At 36.9% G+C, this 22,408-nt stretch overlaps 1 protein-coding gene across 2 annotated transcripts in view; it reads left to right on the top strand.

The window, feature by feature from the left end:
* MSANTD2 (Myb/SANT-like DNA-binding domain containing 2) overlaps positions 1 to 21,991 on the top strand; it is a 69,142-nt gene extending 47,151 nt beyond the window's left edge. Inside the window, exons 2-4 of one of the 2 annotated variants that reach the window (XM_006867654.1) lie at positions 14,740 to 14,839; positions 16,929 to 16,989; positions 20,456 to 21,991. In XM_006867654.1, the coding sequence (XP_006867716.1) occupies positions 14,740 to 14,839; positions 16,929 to 16,989; positions 20,456 to 21,308 (1,014 nt within the window). In that variant the 3' untranslated portion in view covers positions 21,309 to 21,991. Of the gene's footprint in view, positions 1 to 14,583; positions 14,840 to 16,928; positions 16,990 to 20,455 lie in introns of both variants that reach the window. The other variant, XM_006867653.1, reaches the window with a different exon arrangement.
* The last annotated feature ends 417 nt before the right edge of the window (positions 21,992 to 22,408 follow it).

The raw sequence follows: 22,408 nt of genomic DNA, 5'->3' as shown, positions 1-22,408 counted from the left end.
TGGGATTCACATTTAGGTCCTTAATCCATGCTGAGTTGGTTTTTGTATAAGGTGTGAGGTGAAGGTCTTGTTTCAATCTTTTGCATATTGTTTTCCAGTTCTGCCAACACCATCTGTTGAAAAGACTATCACCTCCCCATGTGAGATATTTAGGTGTTTTGTCAAAAACCAGTTGGCTGTATGTAGATGCGTTGATTTCTGGATTCTCGATTCTGTTCCATTGACCGATGTATCTTTCATTGTACCAGTACCAAGCTGTTTTGAGCACTGTAGCCGTGTAATTTGAAGTCAGGAAGTGACATATCCTATTCATTCTTAATAAAGTAAAGGTAGATAGCTTCATGATCAACAAAAATCTCTATTTCATAAGAATTTCTGTTTCTTTTGAAATAGAGATTTTTGTTGATCATGAAGCTATTAGCTTAAGAATGATTAAATGTACCCAGACCCATCTGAGTGGGACATTTCCACTTTAAAAGACACACAAACCAACCCAGGACTGCTGGGAGAACAGAAGATTCTTATTGAAAGAAAGACCTGCAGACAAAAAGTGGACTGTTTGGCTGTTTGAATTTCAAGCAAGCAGTTTGCTTTGGAGGCACCAAGGCAAGAAAAGTCAGCCCATCAGGGAAAACCCCTTTCTAAAACTGAAACTTAAAGGCAATCTGTGAGCAGTCTAGTATGCTCGCTGGTGACCACCTTGGTCTACTTTTGAGTAGAAGTGGGGGACATACAACAATGAAGACATGGGCGGAGTTTGACTGTGTTCCATTGACACCCATTGACTTGAGATGAGAGAAAGAAAGAAGGGGTGGACTGATCTGAAGTTTAGGAAGATGTGTGAACTCCTGAGTCCATGGGCACTGTCCGAGGCCCCTGGATGCTAAGGGGTGAAAGTGAAGCAGCAAGCTGGTCTGAAGTGCAGGAAGGTGTACGTGAACACCAGAACTTGCAAATAGTACCCATTTGACCTAGCTTGGATGGCTAGCTGATGAGAACTTGACCAGATGAATATAAGGATGTTTGATACTGTAACCAAGTGCAAACTGCTACAGTTTGATGAACTAGACTTTGGCTTATGGGTGCAGTTGCTCAAAATTCCAACTGGAATGGAAGGATACTTTGTATTAAGGAGCAACCTTGTTTCCTCAGTGTACCAGGTGGATAGGGACTGGTGATTTAGACTTTGGCTATCAAAAAATGGTAGGGGGGTATGTATAAAGGCATGAAGTGACTGACTTACAAGCTTTTATGAATGTGCTTACTTTCACATTGAGGGGGATAAGGTAGAATCCCCACTGAATAGTTTCCTTCTTTTCCAGGTGGATCTGGTGAAAAGGGATGGGGGATGATGATGGTAGGATTTTATGATTCAATCGTAAGTAATTGTTAGCAGGATTAATTGTGATCGTCATAACTAATTTTAGAAGATGTGCAACTAAAAGGAGGAAGTAGTTAATCTTCCATTTCAGGAAGAGATCATCCCAGGACCCTCAAGAAGGAAGAGCATGAATGGAGTGTGAAATCCTTACCTAGAAAAATACTGATAGTGGAGACTGTGACAGAGGTGGAGGCATGGAGAGGCAGAACAGCTGCAGGCTCTAGGTCCATGGACAGAGCAAGGCTGTGTGCCTTTGGGCAGGAGTCTGGGTTACGGAATGTGCCCTTTGGAATTTTAAATGAATATGTACTTTTTGTTTTGTATGTGTATATCAAATATTTTTGCTTTGTTCATTTGTGAAATATAAGATGTAAATGGAGAGCCACCAGGAGGAACTGTTGTTACAGGAAGGGGATTGTAATCAATGAGCTGAAACAAAGTATATAATTTGTTGAATGTAAAGCTGATGATCTTGACTGAAAACGTTCTTTCAATTCACAATAAAAAGTTTTTAAAACAAGGATGATTAAATGGATTTCTATATCCATAAGTAATAATAATCCATGAAGCTATTTGTCTTTGCTTTATTAAGAATGCTTTTATATTGTTCTTTCTTGTATATATCCATTTGACACTTGAGGTTTATACCGCCTTTTCAGCAAAGTACTACATTATTAATATTCATTCGGTAGTTAGGTAATGAGCATCTGTTTCTGAATCAGACACTGTACTTCGCTGTACAATGAAAGTCTGGAGCAAAAGGAGGTAATGTCCCTTTCCTCATAAAACTTCCAAACTTTTGCAAATTAGGTAACATGGGTATAATTGGGCTTTGGGAGATCAGAGTGGTGCCGGTGTTAGAACAATATAAATATTTTATTTTCTGCATGGAAGTTATATAAAGACATTACAAAATTAAGTGGAAAAATAAGGGGAAGTCTTTAACTTCTTCACCATAGCTTCTTGTTAGGGCCGTCTAGTCAGTTTTGACCTTATGCAAACAGAAGGAAACACTGCCTGGTCCTGCGCCATCCTCACAATGGACTTGACCCAGTCCATTTTGTTGGGAGACTTCCGCTTTTTAGCTGACCCTGCACTTTACCTAGTATGATGTCCTTCTCCAGGGACTGGCCCCTACTGATAGTATGTCTGAAGTATGAGAGAGGAAGTCTAGCTATCCTGGCTTCTAAGGAGCATTCTGGCTGTACTTCTTCAGCACAGATTTGTTTGTTCTTTTAACGGTCCAGGATATTTTTAATATTCTTCATTAACACCATATTGCAAATGCATTAATTATTCTGCAGTCTTCATTCTCCACTGTCCTACTTTCACATGAATATAAAAGCTGTTGAAAATACCATGGCTCGAGTCAGGCACACCATAGTCCTCAAACTGACATTTTTGCTATACTAAAGGCACTAATTTTCCGTAATTGTGTGTAGTGCTTGCTACTAATGGCTGTGGCTAAATTCCCTCTAGGAATTTTTGTTGTTGAAGGGATTTGCCTCAACCAAGGAGCTTAAATTCAATGACTAGTCAGTGCTGAAATAGAAAGGCCCAGCCTCAGGACAACTCTGAAGGATCATACAAGTTTCATACTTCATCTAAGGCTACTCTCTGCCCAGTCCTGCTTCCCAGGTGCCCTCCCCAGTAAACTTCTAGTACACAGTCTCCTTGGAGTCCTTCTCCCAGGACACTCTCTTTTAGCTTATTGTAACCATTAGGAATTATGTAAATGGCTCAGGAAAAATCTCAGGTAGTTAATGGTTTTACTTTATCTCGAACCACATAGTGGACAATGTTTGATTTTTATAGAAGTATGAAGACTTTTCTTAACCATCCTCACAAAGCTGAGAATAAAATAGAAAATTCTATGAAATTGGCTATAAAAAGTGTTATAACTGAATTTCCAAAAATTTCTTAAATAAGTACAGGTCACTTAAGGACAGATGCTTAAATTAAGTTGAAAATGTTTACTTTTAGGTTTTTCATAAAAAGTATATTTACATGTCAGAGTATGAGTGTGTTCTTTTCATACATTTGTGACCTGTAGTTTACACAGTGTAAACTGAACTTTGATTTAATGTTTGTACACAGATAATTTGATGCAGGATTTCTGATAACTCAATTTTTAAAATTATTTTTATCTGGATGTCAGGATTATTTCTTTCATAATCACACAAAATTTATGCATGGAAAAATTTCATAGTATGGGTTACTTTTGCATTATAGTAGAATTTCATAAGACCTTCACTGTGAGACTCACACAATCTACATGTGAAAGGAACTGAGAGGCGAACTCTTTTGGTGGGGTGGGGAATATTGATTTGACCAGGTTCCCCTTTAAACATTGAACTTATAAATAGAAGGGGCCTTTGCTTTTTGGAAAGCAATTCAGTGTTGTAACGGTTAAGTTCTGTGAGATTTTTTTTTGGTCATTTTGTGCATGTATTTCAATATATAGATATAATTGATGGTGGAACAATGGAGAATGTAATGGCAGATGAATGTTTGTATGGCAGTGTTATGCTAAAAGTATTTGGATAATTCTCCTGAATGTGTTTTTTAAATATACATTTTAAAAATAGACATTTTCAAATACCACTTTGAGGTGGTGTCCAGGGAGTGCTGTACAGAGAAAAAGATTCAAGAGAGATGCTGGCATAGAAGCTTCAGAAGTGATGTAGGAGGTAGGATGAAAATAATATGTAATCTAAATCAGTTCCTTGCCAGTAATTGATTTTTTTTTCTTCTTCTTCCAAGTGGGAAGTTAGATCTAGACAAATAGATGACTATCTATTACTGTTTATGTCTGAAATAGTTAAGGGATTCTGTGTACTCGAATCACTTGTACCTGTTTTGCTCTAAATAGAGACAATGATTTTGACCATTAGTATTGCTGTCTTTGAGGGTTTTTTCCTTCATAATCGGAATGAGCAAGACCCTCAGCTGCTGGTGTGAAGGAATCTAGAAAATGTGAGGTTTCTCACTGAGAATTAAAACTTCTGGAATTTTATAGTCTATGCAAGAATCTCTTCCTCATAAGACACTGACCAGTTTAAGCTAAGTGAGTCATACAAAACCAAACCACTGCTATTAAGTCGATTCCGACTCATAGAAAACCTATATAGACATATAGCGCTTCTGAGATTGTAGATCTCTACAGGAGCAGTTAGCCCTATCTTTGCCCTGTGAGGAGCAGCTGGTGGGTTTGAATTGCTGACCTTATGGTGAGCAGTCCAGTGCTCATCCTACAGCCTTACTGGGACTCCCTAAGTCACTGATTCAGAATGAACTGCAGACTACTAGGAGTCAACACTGGACAGTTCCCCAACAGAGACTGAAGCTCCTGAGAGGTAAGATCTCTTTGTTTCTGGTGGTCATTCTTCTCTTTGACCCTGTTAAAATCCAAGAAGCAACTGAGTCTTTTTTCCTTTCTGTTATTGACAGAGCTACCTTATGTTCTTAAATTGTTTATTTATATTTAGTTTGTAAGTTGTAAGAAATAACAAATTTCAGACAGGGCTTTAGAGCTCCTTTTGCCAGGTGACCCTTCACTCTCCCAAAGGAAAATATAATAGCAAGAGTGATAGATATTTTTTAAAAACAACCTTGTCCACTGTATTTAGTCCTCATATGTTAGAAATTAGAATTGATTTGCTTACTATTAACGTACAGCTATAACTGTATGTTTTATACCCTTTTCTGTTCCTGCCTGTTCTAAAAGGTTTTTATAGTCCCCTTGATTTGTTAATTTTATAAATATAATCCACAATTGTAGTTAAACCTGCAGTATGCAGATGATATAATCTTGCTTGTTGGAAGTGAAGAGGACTTAAAACACTTAATGATGAAGATCACGAAGATCAATGTAAAGAAAACAAAAATCCTCACCACTGTACTAATAAATAACACCATGATAAATGGAGAAAAGATCAAAGTTGTCCATGATTTCATTTTGCGTGGATTTACAATCAGCACTCATGGAAGCTGCATTCAAGAAATCAAATGACATATTGCACTAGGCAAATTGCTGCAAAAGACATCTTTAAAGTGTTCAAGAGCAAAGAGGTCATTTTGAGGACTAAGGTGTACCTGACCTAAGTACCATGTGTTTTCAATTGCCTCATATGCGTATGAAGGTTGAACAATGAACAAGGAAGACAGTAGAAGAATGAATTTGTTTTAATTTTGGTGTTGGAGAAGAACATTGCAAGTACTATTGGCTACCAGAAAAACAAGCAAATCTATCTTGGAAGAAGTGTAGCCAGAATGCTCTTTAGAAGCCATAATGGTGAGACTCTGTCTCTTATACTTAGAACATGTTTATCAAGAGGATTCAGTCCCTAGAGAAGGATATCATGCTTGGTAGTATGGAGGGTCATTGAAAAAGAGAAACACCCTCAGTGAGATGGGATTGACACAGCGGCAGCAACAGTGGGTTCAAAGGTAATAACAATTGTGAGAATGGCACAGGACTGGGAATTGTTTTGTTCTGTTGTGCATAGGGGTGCTATGAGTCAGAACCAACTCACCAGCACCTAACAACAATAATTAACATTGTGGTTAATTAATTTCATGATTTTGTTAACTAAGAAAAAGTATATCTCCTTTGCTAGTGATTCACCACTTTGAAATTATTTTAATTACTTAATTTGTTGTTGTGTCATCAAGTCAGTTCTGACTCATAGCGACCCTATGTAGGGTTTCCGAGAAGTAGATGGTGGATTTGAACCGCTGTCCTCGTGGTTCAAACCCACTTGCAATCCAGTGCTTATTGTACAGCACCACACCAGGTACATATTGGATAATCTTTTATGTGATAAAGCACTTTTCTAGGCTCAGGGGAACAGGTGAATTACAATTTATGAGTGACATTTGGTACTTTTCACATGCCAAAAACTTTTTGAAGGATTACTTGTCTTTGGGTCTTGATTCCTCATTGATTAAGTGAAGAAGTTGGCCTAGACGATCTCTAAAGTTATTTTTCATTCAAAATTTACCTAATGTTTTAGAAATTGGAGCTTCAGTTTTCAGTTAGAGTCTTGGGTACTCCCACCCTCACCCCTTGAGGATTAAATAATATAGAAAGTTTTATAAAAAAGAGATAAGTTGGCCAGGATAATCACATGGAAAGGTGCTGCATGAATGTCAAATGAGTGAAGGACAAAGTTTAAGAATCATTGTTAGTAACTAACAAGACACGAATGACCATAATATGTATGAATAGTTTCAGTAGAATAATAGACCAGACAGATCATATTGGGGTATGGATATAAATAGTGTAAACCACAAGCATTACCTGAAGTTCTGGTATGGCACTGTAGGAAAAGCACTGGACGGCTAACCCCAAGGTCAGTGGTTCAAACTCACCAGATGCTTTTTGGAAACATTATACAGGGTCTCTGTGAGCTGAAACTGACTCAACAGCATCTAACTACAACAACAATTAATATTGTTTAATTGCCACTTCAGAAAAAGATATCTTGCCCAGCTTGTAGAAAAAGGTGCTGTTTTTTGTGAAGAATCAATTAATATGTTTCTATGACATTACTGATAGAATTGTTTTCCTTTGAGAGACAGGAATTTGGCTGTATGACTCTTAAGGTCTTAAGGGAAATATTAATGTTGTTTTATCTAAATGAGCAGGATCCTGATAAATTATACTTACACTGGTTGTCCCAATCTTTAGACTATCTTGTAAAGTTTAAGGTACTAATTAAATCTTGTCTTATTTTAGGGTTTCTGACTAATATATCAGACTGCTTACCAACATGTTATATTCTTTTATGGAAGAAAATACTAATCACATAGGGTAAGCAGAGTTTTTAAACCTGATGTTCTTGGTACTTTTTAGTGAGTCCACACAAACCTTGAAATTCTGTGGAAAGGTTTGTGTATGCGTGCATTTTTCTGGAGAGGCAATCTATAATTTCCATTAGACTGTCAGAAAGATTCATGACTCAAAAAGGTTAAGAATCTTTGCTTTAGGAAGGAAAAGCAAAAGATTTAAGGAGAAAAAGTAAATAACTTGCAAGAGTTGCTCTAAGTAATAAAAACTTGGGGGTGGGGTGTAAGGGTGGGAAAAAGTATGACCTTAGTTTGTGCTGGGCTTTATTTTGTTGGTTTGTAGTTGGTTTTTGTTTTTTTCCCCAAGGATTTACATGATTGCCAAGTAAGTTTGCCTGATGTTAGTGTATAGAAAACCTAAGAAAATAGGTAGTAAACATTCTGCTGCCCTCAAGGGACTATTGCTGTAGGTGACTTCCTGATGGTCATTGGTTATAGCTATGTCAAAAGATATGCATGGTAATTTATCCTATATTTTTATCATCCCTTTTGTTGGATGCCAAAATGTTTACACTTATTTCTTCTCACTTATTGATAATCTTATTATCTCACATTTCCCATTTACAACAATAGTAGAAAAAAGTCTACTTTTGGACTGTTTTATTTTGCAACAGCTGTGGAGCATCCACTCCCTCAAGGAGGGTCTCCTTGAAGCTGGGCTGTGCTGCTCCTCTACCACCATTCCCTCCCCATTTGACTAATTTGGGTCTGGTTGTCTCTGTGTCTACAACCTCTGGGCAATTGCACAGGCAGCATTGAGCCTGTTCTGGTTCCCAGCTACTGTGTGGCTTAAGACCCACACTGCAGCTCAGTATTGCTGTGGGATGGGAAGGGAGGAAAGAAAGTGATATAGGAGAGAGTATTTGGAAGGAATGCTTCAAGTTTAATGATTTCCCAAAGTGGGCCTGAAGCCTCCTCTTCTTGGGTCCCCCTTCTCCCCACTTGCCAGGTTTAGAGGGCAGAGCAGGCTGTAGGGTCATGAGCTGCAGGAGTTACAGGGATGGCAGTAGAGCCCTGGAGGTGGCACAAAGGACGCTCTGTCCCAGAACAGGAGGAGGTGAAGTAGTTAAGCCATGAGTCCTCCAGTCACACAGCTCAGATTTACTCATAATTGTTTCCTCCAAGCCTTCTCCACAGAGAAATAATAAATATATAGCTAGACTCCTCACAGTGATGAGGGCATCAATACAATTGAACTGTTATAATTTCTATAATCATATTTTCTTTAAAAAAAAAATGGACAAGTAGATGGTCTGAAAACAGAAAAAAAAAATCCTCTATTTTTGTATAATGCCAATTTTCACACAAGACTTAGTCTTTAGAACCTAACCATGTGGATAAATGAAGAGTGGGTGTATTTACTTATGTTTATTATTTAAAGTTTCTCCCCCCTCCCCCACCTTTGTGCTTACAAGCTGTCAAGTTGGTGTTGAATCATAGTGACCCTGCATAGGGTTTCTGAGGCTGTAAAGCTTTATGGGAGCAGAAAGCCTCACCTTTCTCTCATGGAACTGTTTGTAGTTTCAAACTGCTGACTGTGATATTAGCAGCCTGACTCATAACCACTACGCTTTCTTAAATATAAAAATAAACTAGGTGTTGTTTTGCCACTCCAACTAAGAGTGCAGCTAATTATAATAGTTAAAGCAATAATTTTAGCTATTTCTGTAAAGGAAGAAGAAAGATCTCTTTCTGCTTTAGATTGAGGTACTGTTTTTAACATATTTATAAGAAAATCAGTCACTAGAGATTTACTCCCAGTGTCATTCCCTGTGAAGTGCAGAGATAATATTTTTAAGGCGCTAGTTATAAATAAATGCAATAATTTGGGTGAAAGGAATCTCAAATTAATCACGCTTAGTTAGCAAGGGATAAAATAAACTATGTAACCCATTTCTAGTATGGCAAGTTCGACAACTACATTTGAAAATCTGTTTCACTGCTTGTTTTTTCTTATAGCATTGTTTCCTACTATTATAACTAAGTTGTCCTCTCTGCAGTATGACTTTCTCATGTGACATCCTAGACTGATTATGCCAATGTTTTCTAAACATTTATATAGCTTGTTATGCTTTATTTCTATTCCTCCTTGTTAAATACTTTGTTTCACTTATCACTAGCTCTGTTAGAACAGTGGTTTTGTCATGGTGATTATTTTTTAGTGGTATGAAATGGGGTAAATTTTGAGAAAATTATTGAGTCATTAGCAGAATTGGTGGCATATGCCCTTATGATTTATTTAGTGTGGTTCCTACCTTGACATATCTGGGAAGAATTTAATTCTTCTCACTTCTGAAAATCGGAGGGATTGGAGGACACTGAAGCAAAAGAAACCCTATTTCACCCTAAAATCATGCCAGGAAGGGCTTTGATGAAACCACTGACCCTATTTAGAAATCTTATTTTCCAAGCCTTTCATTATTTTATTTGCCCTTTTCTGAACTCTACAATTTCCCTCTCTTGTAGCTGGTTCGATGCCCAGAACTGAATGCTGTGCTCCAGCTGTGGCCTCACCGGTGCTGAATAGAGAGGAAGAGCCACCTTCATAGCTTACATGTGATTCCTCTGCTTATACAACCCAATACTGGATTTACTTACTTTGGCAAGATAGCTGCATTGTGCACTGTATTTAATGTTACATGTACTGTAACCCTGGGTCTTTCTTTGCATTGCTGCCGTTAAACACAAATTCTGCCAATCTAAAACTCCTGCCTTTGTTTACCTGCCTCCCCTCCCATGGACTTCCCTTACATTTATCTGCAATGAATGTCATTCTTTTATTTTCTCATTTCCTTTCCCTCCAATTTAAACTTTGGCAAAACTTTCACTTTGTCCTATAAATTGTCAGTTTTCAGCCATCTTATTTTTCTCCCTGCTTTGGTGAAGGAACACCTTTCAAATCTTTTCTCTGGCTCTTTTCCTATCATAGTCATTAAATATGTAGCCTGGTGAATTTCGTAAGCATTCACCTGGCATTTCTATACACATGAAATCCTCTGATTTGACCACCTGATCAAGTTGTTATCTCTTCTTTAGTTGTTCTATTCAGAGTTTCTGGACTCCTAATCTCTGTTCCTATGACCCCATTCAAGATACAGTATTCCTTATAGATCTTCCCCTAAAAAGGAGAAAATAAGATAATATCAGCTTACTGTAGAACTTTCTAACATTAAGGAAAGTGTTAGTCTTAGTTATGGATAGAATAGCCTTTAATAACTTTAAGCGTGTTCTTTCTCATTCAGAGTTAGTAATTTTTAAAAAATTAAAGCTGTGCACCTCTAAGATGAGTAAGGTAGAGGGAAGAGAAGAAAGACAAATTGAGGTATTTGCTGAGTTTAGTATAGCTCTCTGAAAATGAGAGGTAAAACTTTTTTTTTAAATAGCTTCTGAAACATTTTAATCTCAGATTTAGAATCAGGTTTTAAGTTGTTTAGTTTAGGACTGTGATGTAATCGCTCAATTACGTGCTTTGATTAATCATTAAGTGTGAAGAGTGTAACCTTTTCTAATTTATTATGAATGATAAGAACTGGAAGGTCTCCATAGGTCTTTCTTATCTATTTTTGAACTCCCTAAAGTTTAATTAAACCCAATATTTAGTATAGTAGCAGTCAAGGTAATATTTGAGTTTTAATTTATTTTTCCTATTTTATTTGATGTACTCTATTTAAACAGTATTTCTTGGATTTGTGGTCTTTATTGAAATCTTACATGCTCTTTTATCTTGAGACAATTATAGTCAATATGGAAATCTTAAACATTATTTCAATATACCAAATTCCTATTATGTGGATTTACCAAATATCTTTCCATCAGACACCTAAATAGGTCTTTTACATATAGCATATTGCATTATAAAAATATATTACAAAGAGATACTACAAAGTAAGATGTCAAGATCTGTCAGCTTTGTAACAAAATGTAAAATATAACACCTGACTTTTCCCACAGTATCTTTAAATATTACTAGTTTCTTCATCTACAATTACATAGACCAAGTGATATTTTAAGCTCAATTTGAAGGTTTCAGAAACATTAAGATAGTTTTCTGTGGTTTCCTGCCATGTATGTTGTCAAAGATTAGTGACTGTGTGTGTACTGTGTCACTTACTGATGAGCATAGTGTTTCCTAAAGCACTTTCTTCAAAGGAACGTTAGTTCTAACCCTTGACTTCAGAAATTATCCTTAGTGACAGAGCCAACTGGATTTTTCTGTTGTGGAATGCTTGTCTCTAGACAGTAAGTCAGTAAAGCAGTGGCGTGGCTTTTATCTCCATTTATGGACATGGAAGGGTAAAAGGAGCATGGTTCGGACTCTCTGTTTATGGTCCTTAGATCGGTTGGAAAGAGTGGTTGGGGTGTTCTTTCAGGCACAAGACATTGTGAGATAAAAATAAACTGGCAGGAGATGTTTGTAATTCAGATTCTAATCCCTGCAAGAAGGGCAGGGGCAGTGGGAAAAGGGAGTGTGGAGAAAGTCAAATGAGATTTGCTGTAGTCATTTGTCTCCTGCCACTTGAAGGTTTGCCCATGACACACTTTTCCCAAGTTCATATTTCCAATTTGTTCTGAAAATTTTTATGTTAAGTAGTTGTAGCTATCCTTTATCAAGAGAAGGAAAGGACACTTAAAAGCAAAAAGTGTATTATCAGAAACTTCAGTTCTTTAAACCCTCGTTTGAGGTATCAGAAGACATTTTAAGAGAGAGAAAATTATGCCAATATTTATGTAAGAAAAGACTGGCTGGTATTAGGGCAGGGTGATTCTAATCATTGCTCTGTTTATGTCTGAAGAAGATCATCATATGTAGCATGCTTTTATTTTTATTTTGTCTGTCTGGATTTCCGGCTTCAAGGGAGAGATTTGCAAAGTATTTGACAGGGTGTCTTGTAATTTGTATTGAGCATTCATGGAAGCTTAATAAATATTATTGAGGGTTGTTTTATTTTGGCTAGTATAGGTGATGTACAAGTGTAAGTCAAAAAATATTGCTATAAAAGCATAGCAACCTTTATTAAATATTTCAAAATACAAAGCTGTTGTTTCTCAACATGGCCTCCTTTAGGTCTGTATACTTCTGAAGAGAGTATTTCCAACTGTCTGCCCCTTATCCAAATAACTCTGAACTCTGATTTATACAACATCCAAACAGTACTTTTGGTATCCTCGAGGTACTCACATTGTGTTCCTTTTAAATGTTCCTGGCGTTTGGAGAACAAAAAGAAAATTGAAAGGGTAAGATCTGGGTTGTAGGGTGAATGGGGTAAGGTGTCCCAACAAATTTCTCTTAGGACAGCCCTTGCTACCTTGATGAGTGAGAAGGTGCATTGTTGTGATGAAAAAATAAATTTCTAGGTGCAAATTTCCTGGACTTTTTCTCACCAATGCAATCCTCAGTTTTCTTAAAACTTCTTCTTGATAAGCTCCCATAATTGTCCTATGTCCTTTGAGAAAAATCTATCAAGATAGATTTAGAGTCCAAAAAATCAGTAGCTATACCTTTGAACTGAATTTAATTGGTCCAGCAATTAAATTTGGAAGTTACTGTTTTGATTAGAACTTGCTCTCTGGATCTTATTATTGGTAAACTCAATTTGTCCCCAGTTATAATTCATTCCATAAAATTGTCTTCATTCACTTAGATCTTATTTTAAAAACTGATGGAAAGATCAGCTCTTTGAGCAAAGTAATCATATTGCAATTCACTTTTAGTATACTTTTGGTTTTGAAGGTACCCCAAGGAGATTAGCTGCTCCTCAGAAAGCCTATACAGGGTTGCTCTAGGTCGGAATCGACTCAACAGCAACAACAACAAAGGAGACTAAGACAAGTGTATTACTGAGAGAACTTGTCTACAACCATTTACTGATAACAGAGCTGTATTTAAACATGTTTTATTTGGAATAAACCCATACATGTATAAACTGGAACCTAGTAAGAAATACTTTTTGACTTACCATTGTACGTACCGGCTTACGGAAAGATCACGTCTCATTTAAGATAAATTTTTAGCCTGGCTAATGCCTATAACAACAACAACAATGCCTATAAGGAATCCTGGTGTGGCGCTGTAGGATAATGTGCTGAACCATAAGGTCAGTTTGAACTGCGAGGTCGGTGGTTCAGCCCATTCAGCCATCCCTTAGAAACCCTATGCAGGGTCGCTATGGGTCGGAACCGACTCAACGGCGCTTAACAACAACAGTGTCTATAAATTAAGTCTGAAGTGAACTGGCTTTATACAATTGAGTAAGGAAGTATTCAGTAGCCACCAGAGAAAAAGAATCTTGTCTTTCATGAAAATCTTTAACATGAAACCCAGGAAATTAGAAAGGAAATCAGAACAAAGGAAGGCTGCGATGGGATAGAGACTATGACTGCAGCTAAACTAAATTTGGAACCTGGAACTAAGTCCTTGGTTTATCTTCTGAAATATCAGATAAGATAGTTTTGAACTCAGGAAACTGGACTAATAATCGTAAATGTGAGTTAAAAATAAAAACCATGAAGAAAATTGAAGTGTTGTACAAGATAATAAAACTACCCAGATTTCATTTGTGGACTTACATAATATTTATTGTGCCGTGTAAAAGAAGTGAAATAACATCTTCAACCCGCATTGCTACTCATCCCCCACCAAGGTGAAATTATTGGCCTCATTTGTTGTTTTGCTTAGCTAACATGTTGAGTTGGTAGATTATCAGTACATTTTTAGACATTGGTATTAGCGTACTATTTCTTTAAAATTTGGAGCTAGGAATTTATAGCATTATTGATCTAACTTCTATTTAAATTCTGGTAGCTTCCCCAAAGACAGACTAAGTTAGTAAGAAATACAGATTATGTGAGCTTTAATACCTGTTTGGTTCAGACAATTGTTTTTGTCCGAATTCCTTCTTATTCAAGAGTAAGAAAGATTATATTCTTTGCTTTGGGGAATTCTTTCTGTCCTCCCTTCCCTCACTTTCCAAATTCTGGGCACAATAGCAGCTCTTTCTCGTCTGTGGCAGGTGTGCATCCTATTGGCTGGCTGGTATTTATTTATTTATTACCTTATTCTTTTTAAATGGGGGTGGTGGTATAAAAATATGTGTATGGGTTACATGCAATAATGTTGTAATGTTTCTTGTTTAATAGATAATTAATTGCAAAATAATTGTTTTAAATATAAAATGTTTGAGTAAATGATAAATTAGTATTTTTTTCTAATAATGAATTGAAATCTAACATTCCTGTAACAATGTGTCTATGTTTGTTTGTCTGTGTCTGTCTAATAGTAATTAATATCTGTGGTCCATACCTGGAAGAGGAAGTACAGCTTTAAAGGAATAACAAAAGACTTTGTGTCTTAGACCCTTCGCAGGTGTTACAGTCGGGTGAAAGAACATGGTGTTGGGAAAAGAAAGAGCAGTTACACATTTGAACAGTTGGAACAGGTGTTTGGTCAGGGAGGATGGGATGCTCAGCCCTGCCAGCCTGTACTTATTAACAGTAGTGGCTTGTACCAGGAGCTGGAGTCAGATGGCAGCACTATGGAGGAGTATTCACAGGAGGACTGGGGAAACCACAGTCAGGATCTCCATGGCTATCCAACAGATCAGGAATTGGGTAAGAAAACCAATGTATATAATACATATGTATACATATATACACCTTTAAATGTACATGGATTCTCACTGGAGAGTTACGATACTGTTTTCACTGTCAGCACAAAGCCTATAACCACTATATTTGGGGCATGGACATCCTTGGGTTAGCCTCAAACTACCAGCTAGTACTTGGTGTTGATCATTTGATGATTTGGGTATCAGCAAGATTCCTAATCTATGCTGAATCAGGAAGCTCATGACAAGTGGAATCTTATGCAATTCTAAATATCCTGCATCTTAATTGCTGAATAGAATATTGACTCCTTCCCTAACTGCCTATAGATGTAACTGTACAAGGAGGCTTCATAAGGTGCTGGAAAATTTCCATCATTCAGTTACATTTTTCCATGACTTTTGCAGCTCCTTCTCCTTCCTTTATCCTAAATTATATTATTGGAAAAGGACCCCTACCAGACTTCACTCTGAACATAAAAATAAAGGGAAGCCTCAATTTGTTTTGGAAAAAAACTGATATTTGAACTATGTCAATGATCATATTTCTTTAAAGCTCCTCAGTGATCCCATCCCAACAAAAGCTGGAGTGATTTATACACATTCATAGGCATTAAAGCGAGTTCTGGTGTGGCACTATAGGATTAGCACTGGACAGCAAGGTCGGCGTTCAAACTCACCAGCAGCTCCTCAGAAACCCCATACAGCGTTGCTATGAGTTGTATCTGACTTGACAGCACTTAACAACAATAACAATATAGGCATTAAAAAGAAAAAAACAACTTCTAGCCATCAAATTGAAACATTTTTGACCTAAGAGGATATGTGTATTGGTGGGGTGGGACGGTGGCCAGGTTGTTTGCTTGGTTTTGCATTAAATGCTCCAATTGTGGTTTTCATCATTTGGAATTACTAATTTAAGAAGTTCTGGTCTGACAACGTAGAATAAGCACTGAACTGCTAACCACAAGGTCGGCTCTTGGGAAACTATGCATGGTCACTATGAATCAGAACCGACTTGATGGCACTTAGCAACAACAACAATCAAGGAACCCTGGTGGTGCTGTAGAAGCACTGGATTGCTAATTGCAAGATTAACAGTTCAAAACCCACCAGCTACTCTGCAAGAAAAAGATGAGACTTTCTACTTCCGTAAAGATTTAGAGCCTTGGAAATCCTATACAGGATTACTATGAGTTTGAATCAACTTGTTGGTAGTGGGTTTGGTTTTGGTTTTAATCACATTTCTGTTGGAACCATTACACATTAACAGCAAGTTGTATGATGAGTGCTTACTTTTTTAAGTAAATGTTCTTACTCCCACTGGGTACTCAGGCAACCTCATAGGAAATGTAAGTAGAATTAGCAATGAAGGTGTGTTTCCCTAACTTGAGGTAAAATCCATAGGTACTGCTTTACAGAATCCCTGATGATCGAGAAATGCTAATTCAAGAGAAAAGGGATTAGATGCTAATATGTTTCTTAAGAATGCTATTTAAAAACATATCTCAGATATTGGGAGAGAAAAAGAGGCTGTAAAATTTGACTAGCATAAGATTATAGAATAAAAGGGGAAGGTGCTAACTGATCATTACCTTTTCATTCCAAAGTAGTCATAAGGTCTGGCTTACTTTGGCATTCCATTGTGCTGGTTCTGGCCTAGTGATTTGGGCCACCCAAACCTTAGAAAAAATATTGTGATATATAGCTACAGAGTGTGTTGATCCTGATAGTGGAGAAATAATTGCTCTGTGAAACCTGCATAGAAAATCTAAATTGAACAAAATTATTTTCATTCTTGTTCTTTTGAGATCACATTTGCAGTGAAATTAAACTTTTTTAAGCTGCTTGCTAAAACTCCACTTGTGGCCTTGAAGAATTATGCACATGTAGAGCTGGTTTCTGATCTTGCATGTAAATGGATATATTTCATTATATATATTAGAATTATATTTGTAAATCTGGTGTTAGACACAATAGAATTAAGGTCAGACATTGGAAAATTTGGAATGAACAGTAAGCATAGCTTTGTATCTATATAAATGTATGTCTCACTATAGGAAAATATAATTTGTATCAACAACTTTGTCTTTCAGATGAAATACCTATTACAAAGAGAACATTCAAAATAAAACAAGAATCTTCTGAAGAAGCACAGTAAGTAGACGTTACACTTTTTCCACAAAGTGTATTTGCCCAAGTTTAATGACTGTTGAAAGGATTCAGAAAGTCAATACTGTAAGTTAGACATGCTATATTGGAGTCCTGGTGTGGTGCTGTGGGTTAATGTGATAGACTGCAAAGTTGCTTTCAACTGCAAGATCGGTGGTTCAAGCTCACAAGCCACTCCTTGGAAACCCTATACAGGGTTGCTATGAGTTGGAACTGACTCAGTGACACTTAACAACAACAACAACATGGATGTTATTGGAGTCCTGGTGATGGAATGGCGAAGTGCTTGGCAGCTAACCAAGAGGTCAGCAGTGTGAATCCACCAGCCCTTCTGCAGAAGACAAATGCAGCAGTCTGCTTTATAAAGATTTGCAGCCTTGGAAACCCTGTGGGGCAGTTCTTCTCTGTTCTAGAGTCACCATGAATTGGAATTTGGCTTGACAGCATTGGAGTTCAGTGGATAGAAAGGTTATAGCTATACCACTGAGGAAGCATGTCTAGTTATTCTTTCTCAAGTTATTAGCTTAAGTTTTTCAGTGGCAAATTTTAAATGTTAAGAATTATTTCTAGAACAAAAAATAAATGTGCTACATGAAAATAATTGTGTTTATGTGGTTTGCTTATGTGGATACCTAGATATTTAAATAAAATTTTAAGATGAGTCATAGGGCCTTGAATTTATCTGGGATTAGATAAGATGATAGGAGGGTGAAATTAAATTACTATAGTATTACATTTTGGGAATCAGAAAATAAATTTTTGGGTGACCTGTTTATCAACTATGAAAAGAAATAAGTTGCTGTAGTAAAGACTAAGAAAGTCTAGGGACTTCCACTAGCCTTCATCTCCTAATCTTTCCCCAAGACTTTAGTACCATCTCTTTTGTAAGGATATCACAGTTCTGAGTTGCCAGTAGTGTTATATTTGTGGGTTTTTTGAAACAGCTTTAAGTAAGCTAGTCTCTGGTTAAATCTAATTGTTTAAAAACATTGCAATAGAGAAATTTAGAGGGAAGATGAGGAACACCATTTGTTTCATCTAGTAACCTTGGCGCATGCATAGGATCCACTTTTCTTGCATACATCATCCCACACATATCGGTATTTGTGTAACTGTGAAGAAAAAGTAAAGGGAAGAGGCAGAATGAAAAAGACTGTGATGATGAATAATACAATAAAAAAACATTACACCTATTCCTCACTTATCAAATATCCTGACATTTTGCATTTACCATATTCAAAAATCTACGATTTTGCTCATTAATAACGTGTGTGGCAGTAACGAATCCTAAGGTACAAGGTGAGAGTAATGCTGGCTGTGATGGTTAAGGTTATGTGTCAGCTTGACTGGGCCATGATTCTTAGTGGTTTGGTAGATATGTCACAATGTAATTTGGCAGTGAGGTCATGATGTAGTTATTTTGTGATATGATGTGGTTATCCTTCATTTTTAACTTGATCCTTTTTCATATAACATGTTTGGTCTTTGGAACCTAGCCATGTTGATAAGTGAGGAGTTAGTGTAGTTTTCTTTCAGCAAACCACCACCACTACTGCTCTTTTGCATAAACTCATTTATTTTTTCTGATTAACTTTTAGAAATCAAAGAATCCCTAATGTCCACTGATTATGTGTCTGGGGAGGATGTGAGAGATAGGAGAGTTCAGGGATCAGGAACTCTTCCCCAGAATCTACCATTATCCAGTTCAAGTTTATGACCCAGATCAGTAAGTTTGAGGCCATCTCTTTGTTCAGAGGTAGATCTGTTTTTAAGATTGTAACATCAAAGTACCCCAAAGAGGGAAAGCTTTATGATTACTGATTTTAAAAAATGAGTTATCACAAGACAATACATTCAGACTTAAAAAAAAAAAAAAAAAAAAAAAAAGCCGTTGGCTATTTCACAAAATGCCCTATCTCTGAGAACCTACAAGGAACTGAGAAATGATGAACTCAGACTTCACAGAATTGGTTACAGCAACCCAAACCACCTGAACTTTCCCCATGGTTGGAACTTCAGAAACCAGGATCTACAAGAAACTGATCTCAGAAACGGTTTAACCTTTTGATGACCAAATTATTTTTGCTTTGAATATTTTTGTTGATACCTTGTGTTTTTAGTAATGGAATGGGGCAGTGTTTTTAAGGTCACAGAGTTTGATAAATTTATGTGGGACCCATATGTCTCAAGTAGACTCTAGTGGTAGGATTGGTGGGGTGAGGCCTGTTTCTTCATATTGATGCAGTTATACATGTCCGTTCCAGGCAGAAGTACATACTACAACTGGCATATCCCAAGAAGTCTGCTCCTGTTTCTGCTGCATGCTGTCTAGTCGGCCCTGACTCATAGCAACCTTGTACAGAGTTCCCAGGCTATAAATCTTTATAAAAGTAGAAAGCCTCATCTTTATCCCATGGAGCAACTGGTGGATTTGAACTGCTGACCCACTACATTACTAGAGCTCCTTCTAAGAAACATAAGCTTAACATGTTGGACAAGTTATATATGTCCTATGGGTTATGAAACGATTAAGTAATTGGATGTAGTTCTCACTGTACCCTAGGACTTTGAAAAGCATATATGAGTCTTAAACCTAGGGAGTTTCAGGTTGAGATCATATCAACAGTATAAGAAAGTGATGGGCCCTCCTGAAATCTCAAAACTGTGCAGCTCACAGAAAATGCTATTTTGTCTATGTGTTAGGTCATTAGTTATAATCCGTTGCATATTTTCCTCCAGCAATCAAGTATGAGCCAAACTATATTAAACTATAAGAATGTCCAGGTTATAAATTAAGCTGTTAACTATTTTAAGTGATAATAGATGCTGTTCTAAATACAGTATCCTTCACTTTTCTTTTGAGAATTAAGTCTAAAGACCGTGATTTTTATTCATTAAAAATACAAGCAGGTTTCAGAAAGTTCATGGAAAGTTTCTATTATCTTTTTAGTTCATTTTTCCACGATCTTTTTGAAGCTCCGTGGTATGTATGATACTTAGATTTCTTAAATGGAATCCTGGTATGGTGCTGTAGGATAAACACTGGACCTTAAGGTCAATTTAAACTGCAAGGTTTGCAGTTCAAATCCACCTATACAGGGTCACAGTGAGTTGGAACCAACTCAATGGCACTTAACAACAACAACAACAAATTTGATACAGCCAGATTGCATAAGCAATGAAAAGCAGTTTTCACTGATTCCTAGAAATTTCTTAGGCATGTTTCTCAGATTTTAATACTGTTATTACTTAGACCTGCATTGTCCAATACAGGCTATTAAAAATTTATATAAATGAAATATAAAATTTAGCACCTCACTTGCCGTGACTTAAGTGTCAGTGGCTCCCATATTAGATAGTGTGAGTAGAAGGTATTTCTATTATTGTAGAAAGTTCTGTTGGACACTGCTGACAGACACCTGAGGAATTTGGTTTTTATTTCTCTTTCTAGGAAGAGAGATATCATGCAGAATATTGTACAGATTTTGGAATCGGTACAGTTGAAATGGGAACTATTTCAGAGCTGGACAGACTTTTCAAGGCTTCATCTTTCTAATAAACTGGCCATTTTTGGAATTGGTTATAACACCCGTTGGAAAGAGGATATTCGTTATCATTATGCTGAGATAAGTTCCCAGGTGCCCCTTGGTAAGCGACTTCGGGAATACTTCAATTCGGAGAAACCTGAGGGACGGATTATTATGACCCGAGTGCAGAAGATGAACTGGAAGAATGTTTACTACAAATTTTTAGAGATCACTATTAGCGAAGCAAGGTGTCTAGAGCTACACATGGAAATTGACTGGATACCCATTGCTCACTCTAAACCAACTGGTGGAAATGTTGTTCAGTATCTATTGCCAGGAGGCATTCCTAAAAGTCCAGGCCTTTATGCCATTGGCTATGAAGAATGTATTGAGAGACCCCTCTCACCCCACATGGAGCGATGTTCCCTGGACCCAGGAAAGGAGAGCCGGGTTGACCTGGAAACCCTGTCAGCACAAGCCTCATTACAGGTGGAAATGGAGCCCACTCGAATTATCTATTGCTACCTCGGGATTGCTGAGGTCAGGACACTACAGCAGTGCTTATTTTTACATTTCCAAGCAAATACCAAAACCTTCAGCAAAGATTGGGTTGGTATTAACGGTTTTTTGTCTCAGAACTGTATTGTAGATCCTGGAGTTTCTCCAAAATCCATCTATATCAAATTTGTAGAAGTAGAGAGGGACTTTCTTTCTGCAGGCTCTTTAGTGGAGTGCCTGGAAAAAGCCATTGGATACCCCTTAAAATTTAACAACTGAATGTCATCCTTCATAAGGATTTGGGGCTCTTAACTTCCTGTATTTGCTTCCCAAATCCCAGACTGTCCCTTATCCAAAAACTGCCATCAAACTCTTCATGGAAGCTGTCTTTCCATGATTGGGTCAGTACAACTTTTAAGAAATTGTAATAGACTTTGGGAAGAAAAAACAGATCTCACCTGAAAATGCTCATTTTGAGCAAGTAAGACATAACAATGAACTTGCATGGTGGGTTAGCTGTTTCTTTTTTAAAAATAAAGATAATTTTTAAATGGGTTTTAGAGCCCTAATATGAACAAATGTAGATACATTCCATATTGGACAAAACTTATACTTTGAGTTTCATATGAAATTGAAAAATTGTATTTTTTTCACAATGTTTCATTTTTACATATCTATGTCTCTATATAAGTGTTATTTACAACCCTGAATAAATAAGCAATAGATAATGGCAAGTTACATCTTGTGAGTCACATTAAATAAGACTGTTGTCCATTATCACCCTTAGCTACTATTGTATATAATTTAGAGTTTCATTTGTTTTCACCAACCAAGTGTTTTGCTACTTCCAATCAGTGTTGCCTGCAAAGACTTTTGTTTCTGTGATGTACCAACTTTACGGTTGTGTTACCATTTAAACTTAAAAAAAAAAAAAAAAAAAAAGATTAAAATAATTCCTGGCCCCTTGGCGTACTAATTGAGCTTTTTGTAGCAGAGTGTGACCTCGCTAGCAGTGAGGACTGTACTCTAATTTTATGTTAAGTATGTACAACACAGGCAGAGCTGGGTGTGTTCACTGCCTTCCACTCTCTGTATCCCACTAACCAGTATCATTTCTTGTCAGAGTACCAAAGTCATTGGACATCTCATTTTGTTTATTCTACTTTTTAAATGACTTCTGACCTAAGTCCATGAATTTGTAAGAGACATTCATTTCACATCTTTACACTCAGTGAATGACCAGGGCAACTCTCTCAAAGAGTACCGGTGGAAAAATTAAGAGCTGAACCAGTAGAAACATGACTCATTTTTAAAGTGATCCATAGGATATTGGACAGTGCCAGTTTAAGTCTTTCAGAGATTTCAGAGATTTGTCATTC

Source organism: Chrysochloris asiatica, unplaced genomic scaffold, assembly GCF_000296735.1.
Source record: "Chrysochloris asiatica unplaced genomic scaffold, ChrAsi1.0 scaffold00107, whole genome shotgun sequence".
In the NCBI taxonomy this organism is placed as follows: domain Eukaryota; kingdom Metazoa; phylum Chordata; class Mammalia; order Afrosoricida; family Chrysochloridae; genus Chrysochloris; species Chrysochloris asiatica.
The sequence above is the reverse complement of the archived record's forward strand: the minus strand, read 5'-3'. Positions and strand labels throughout refer to the sequence as shown.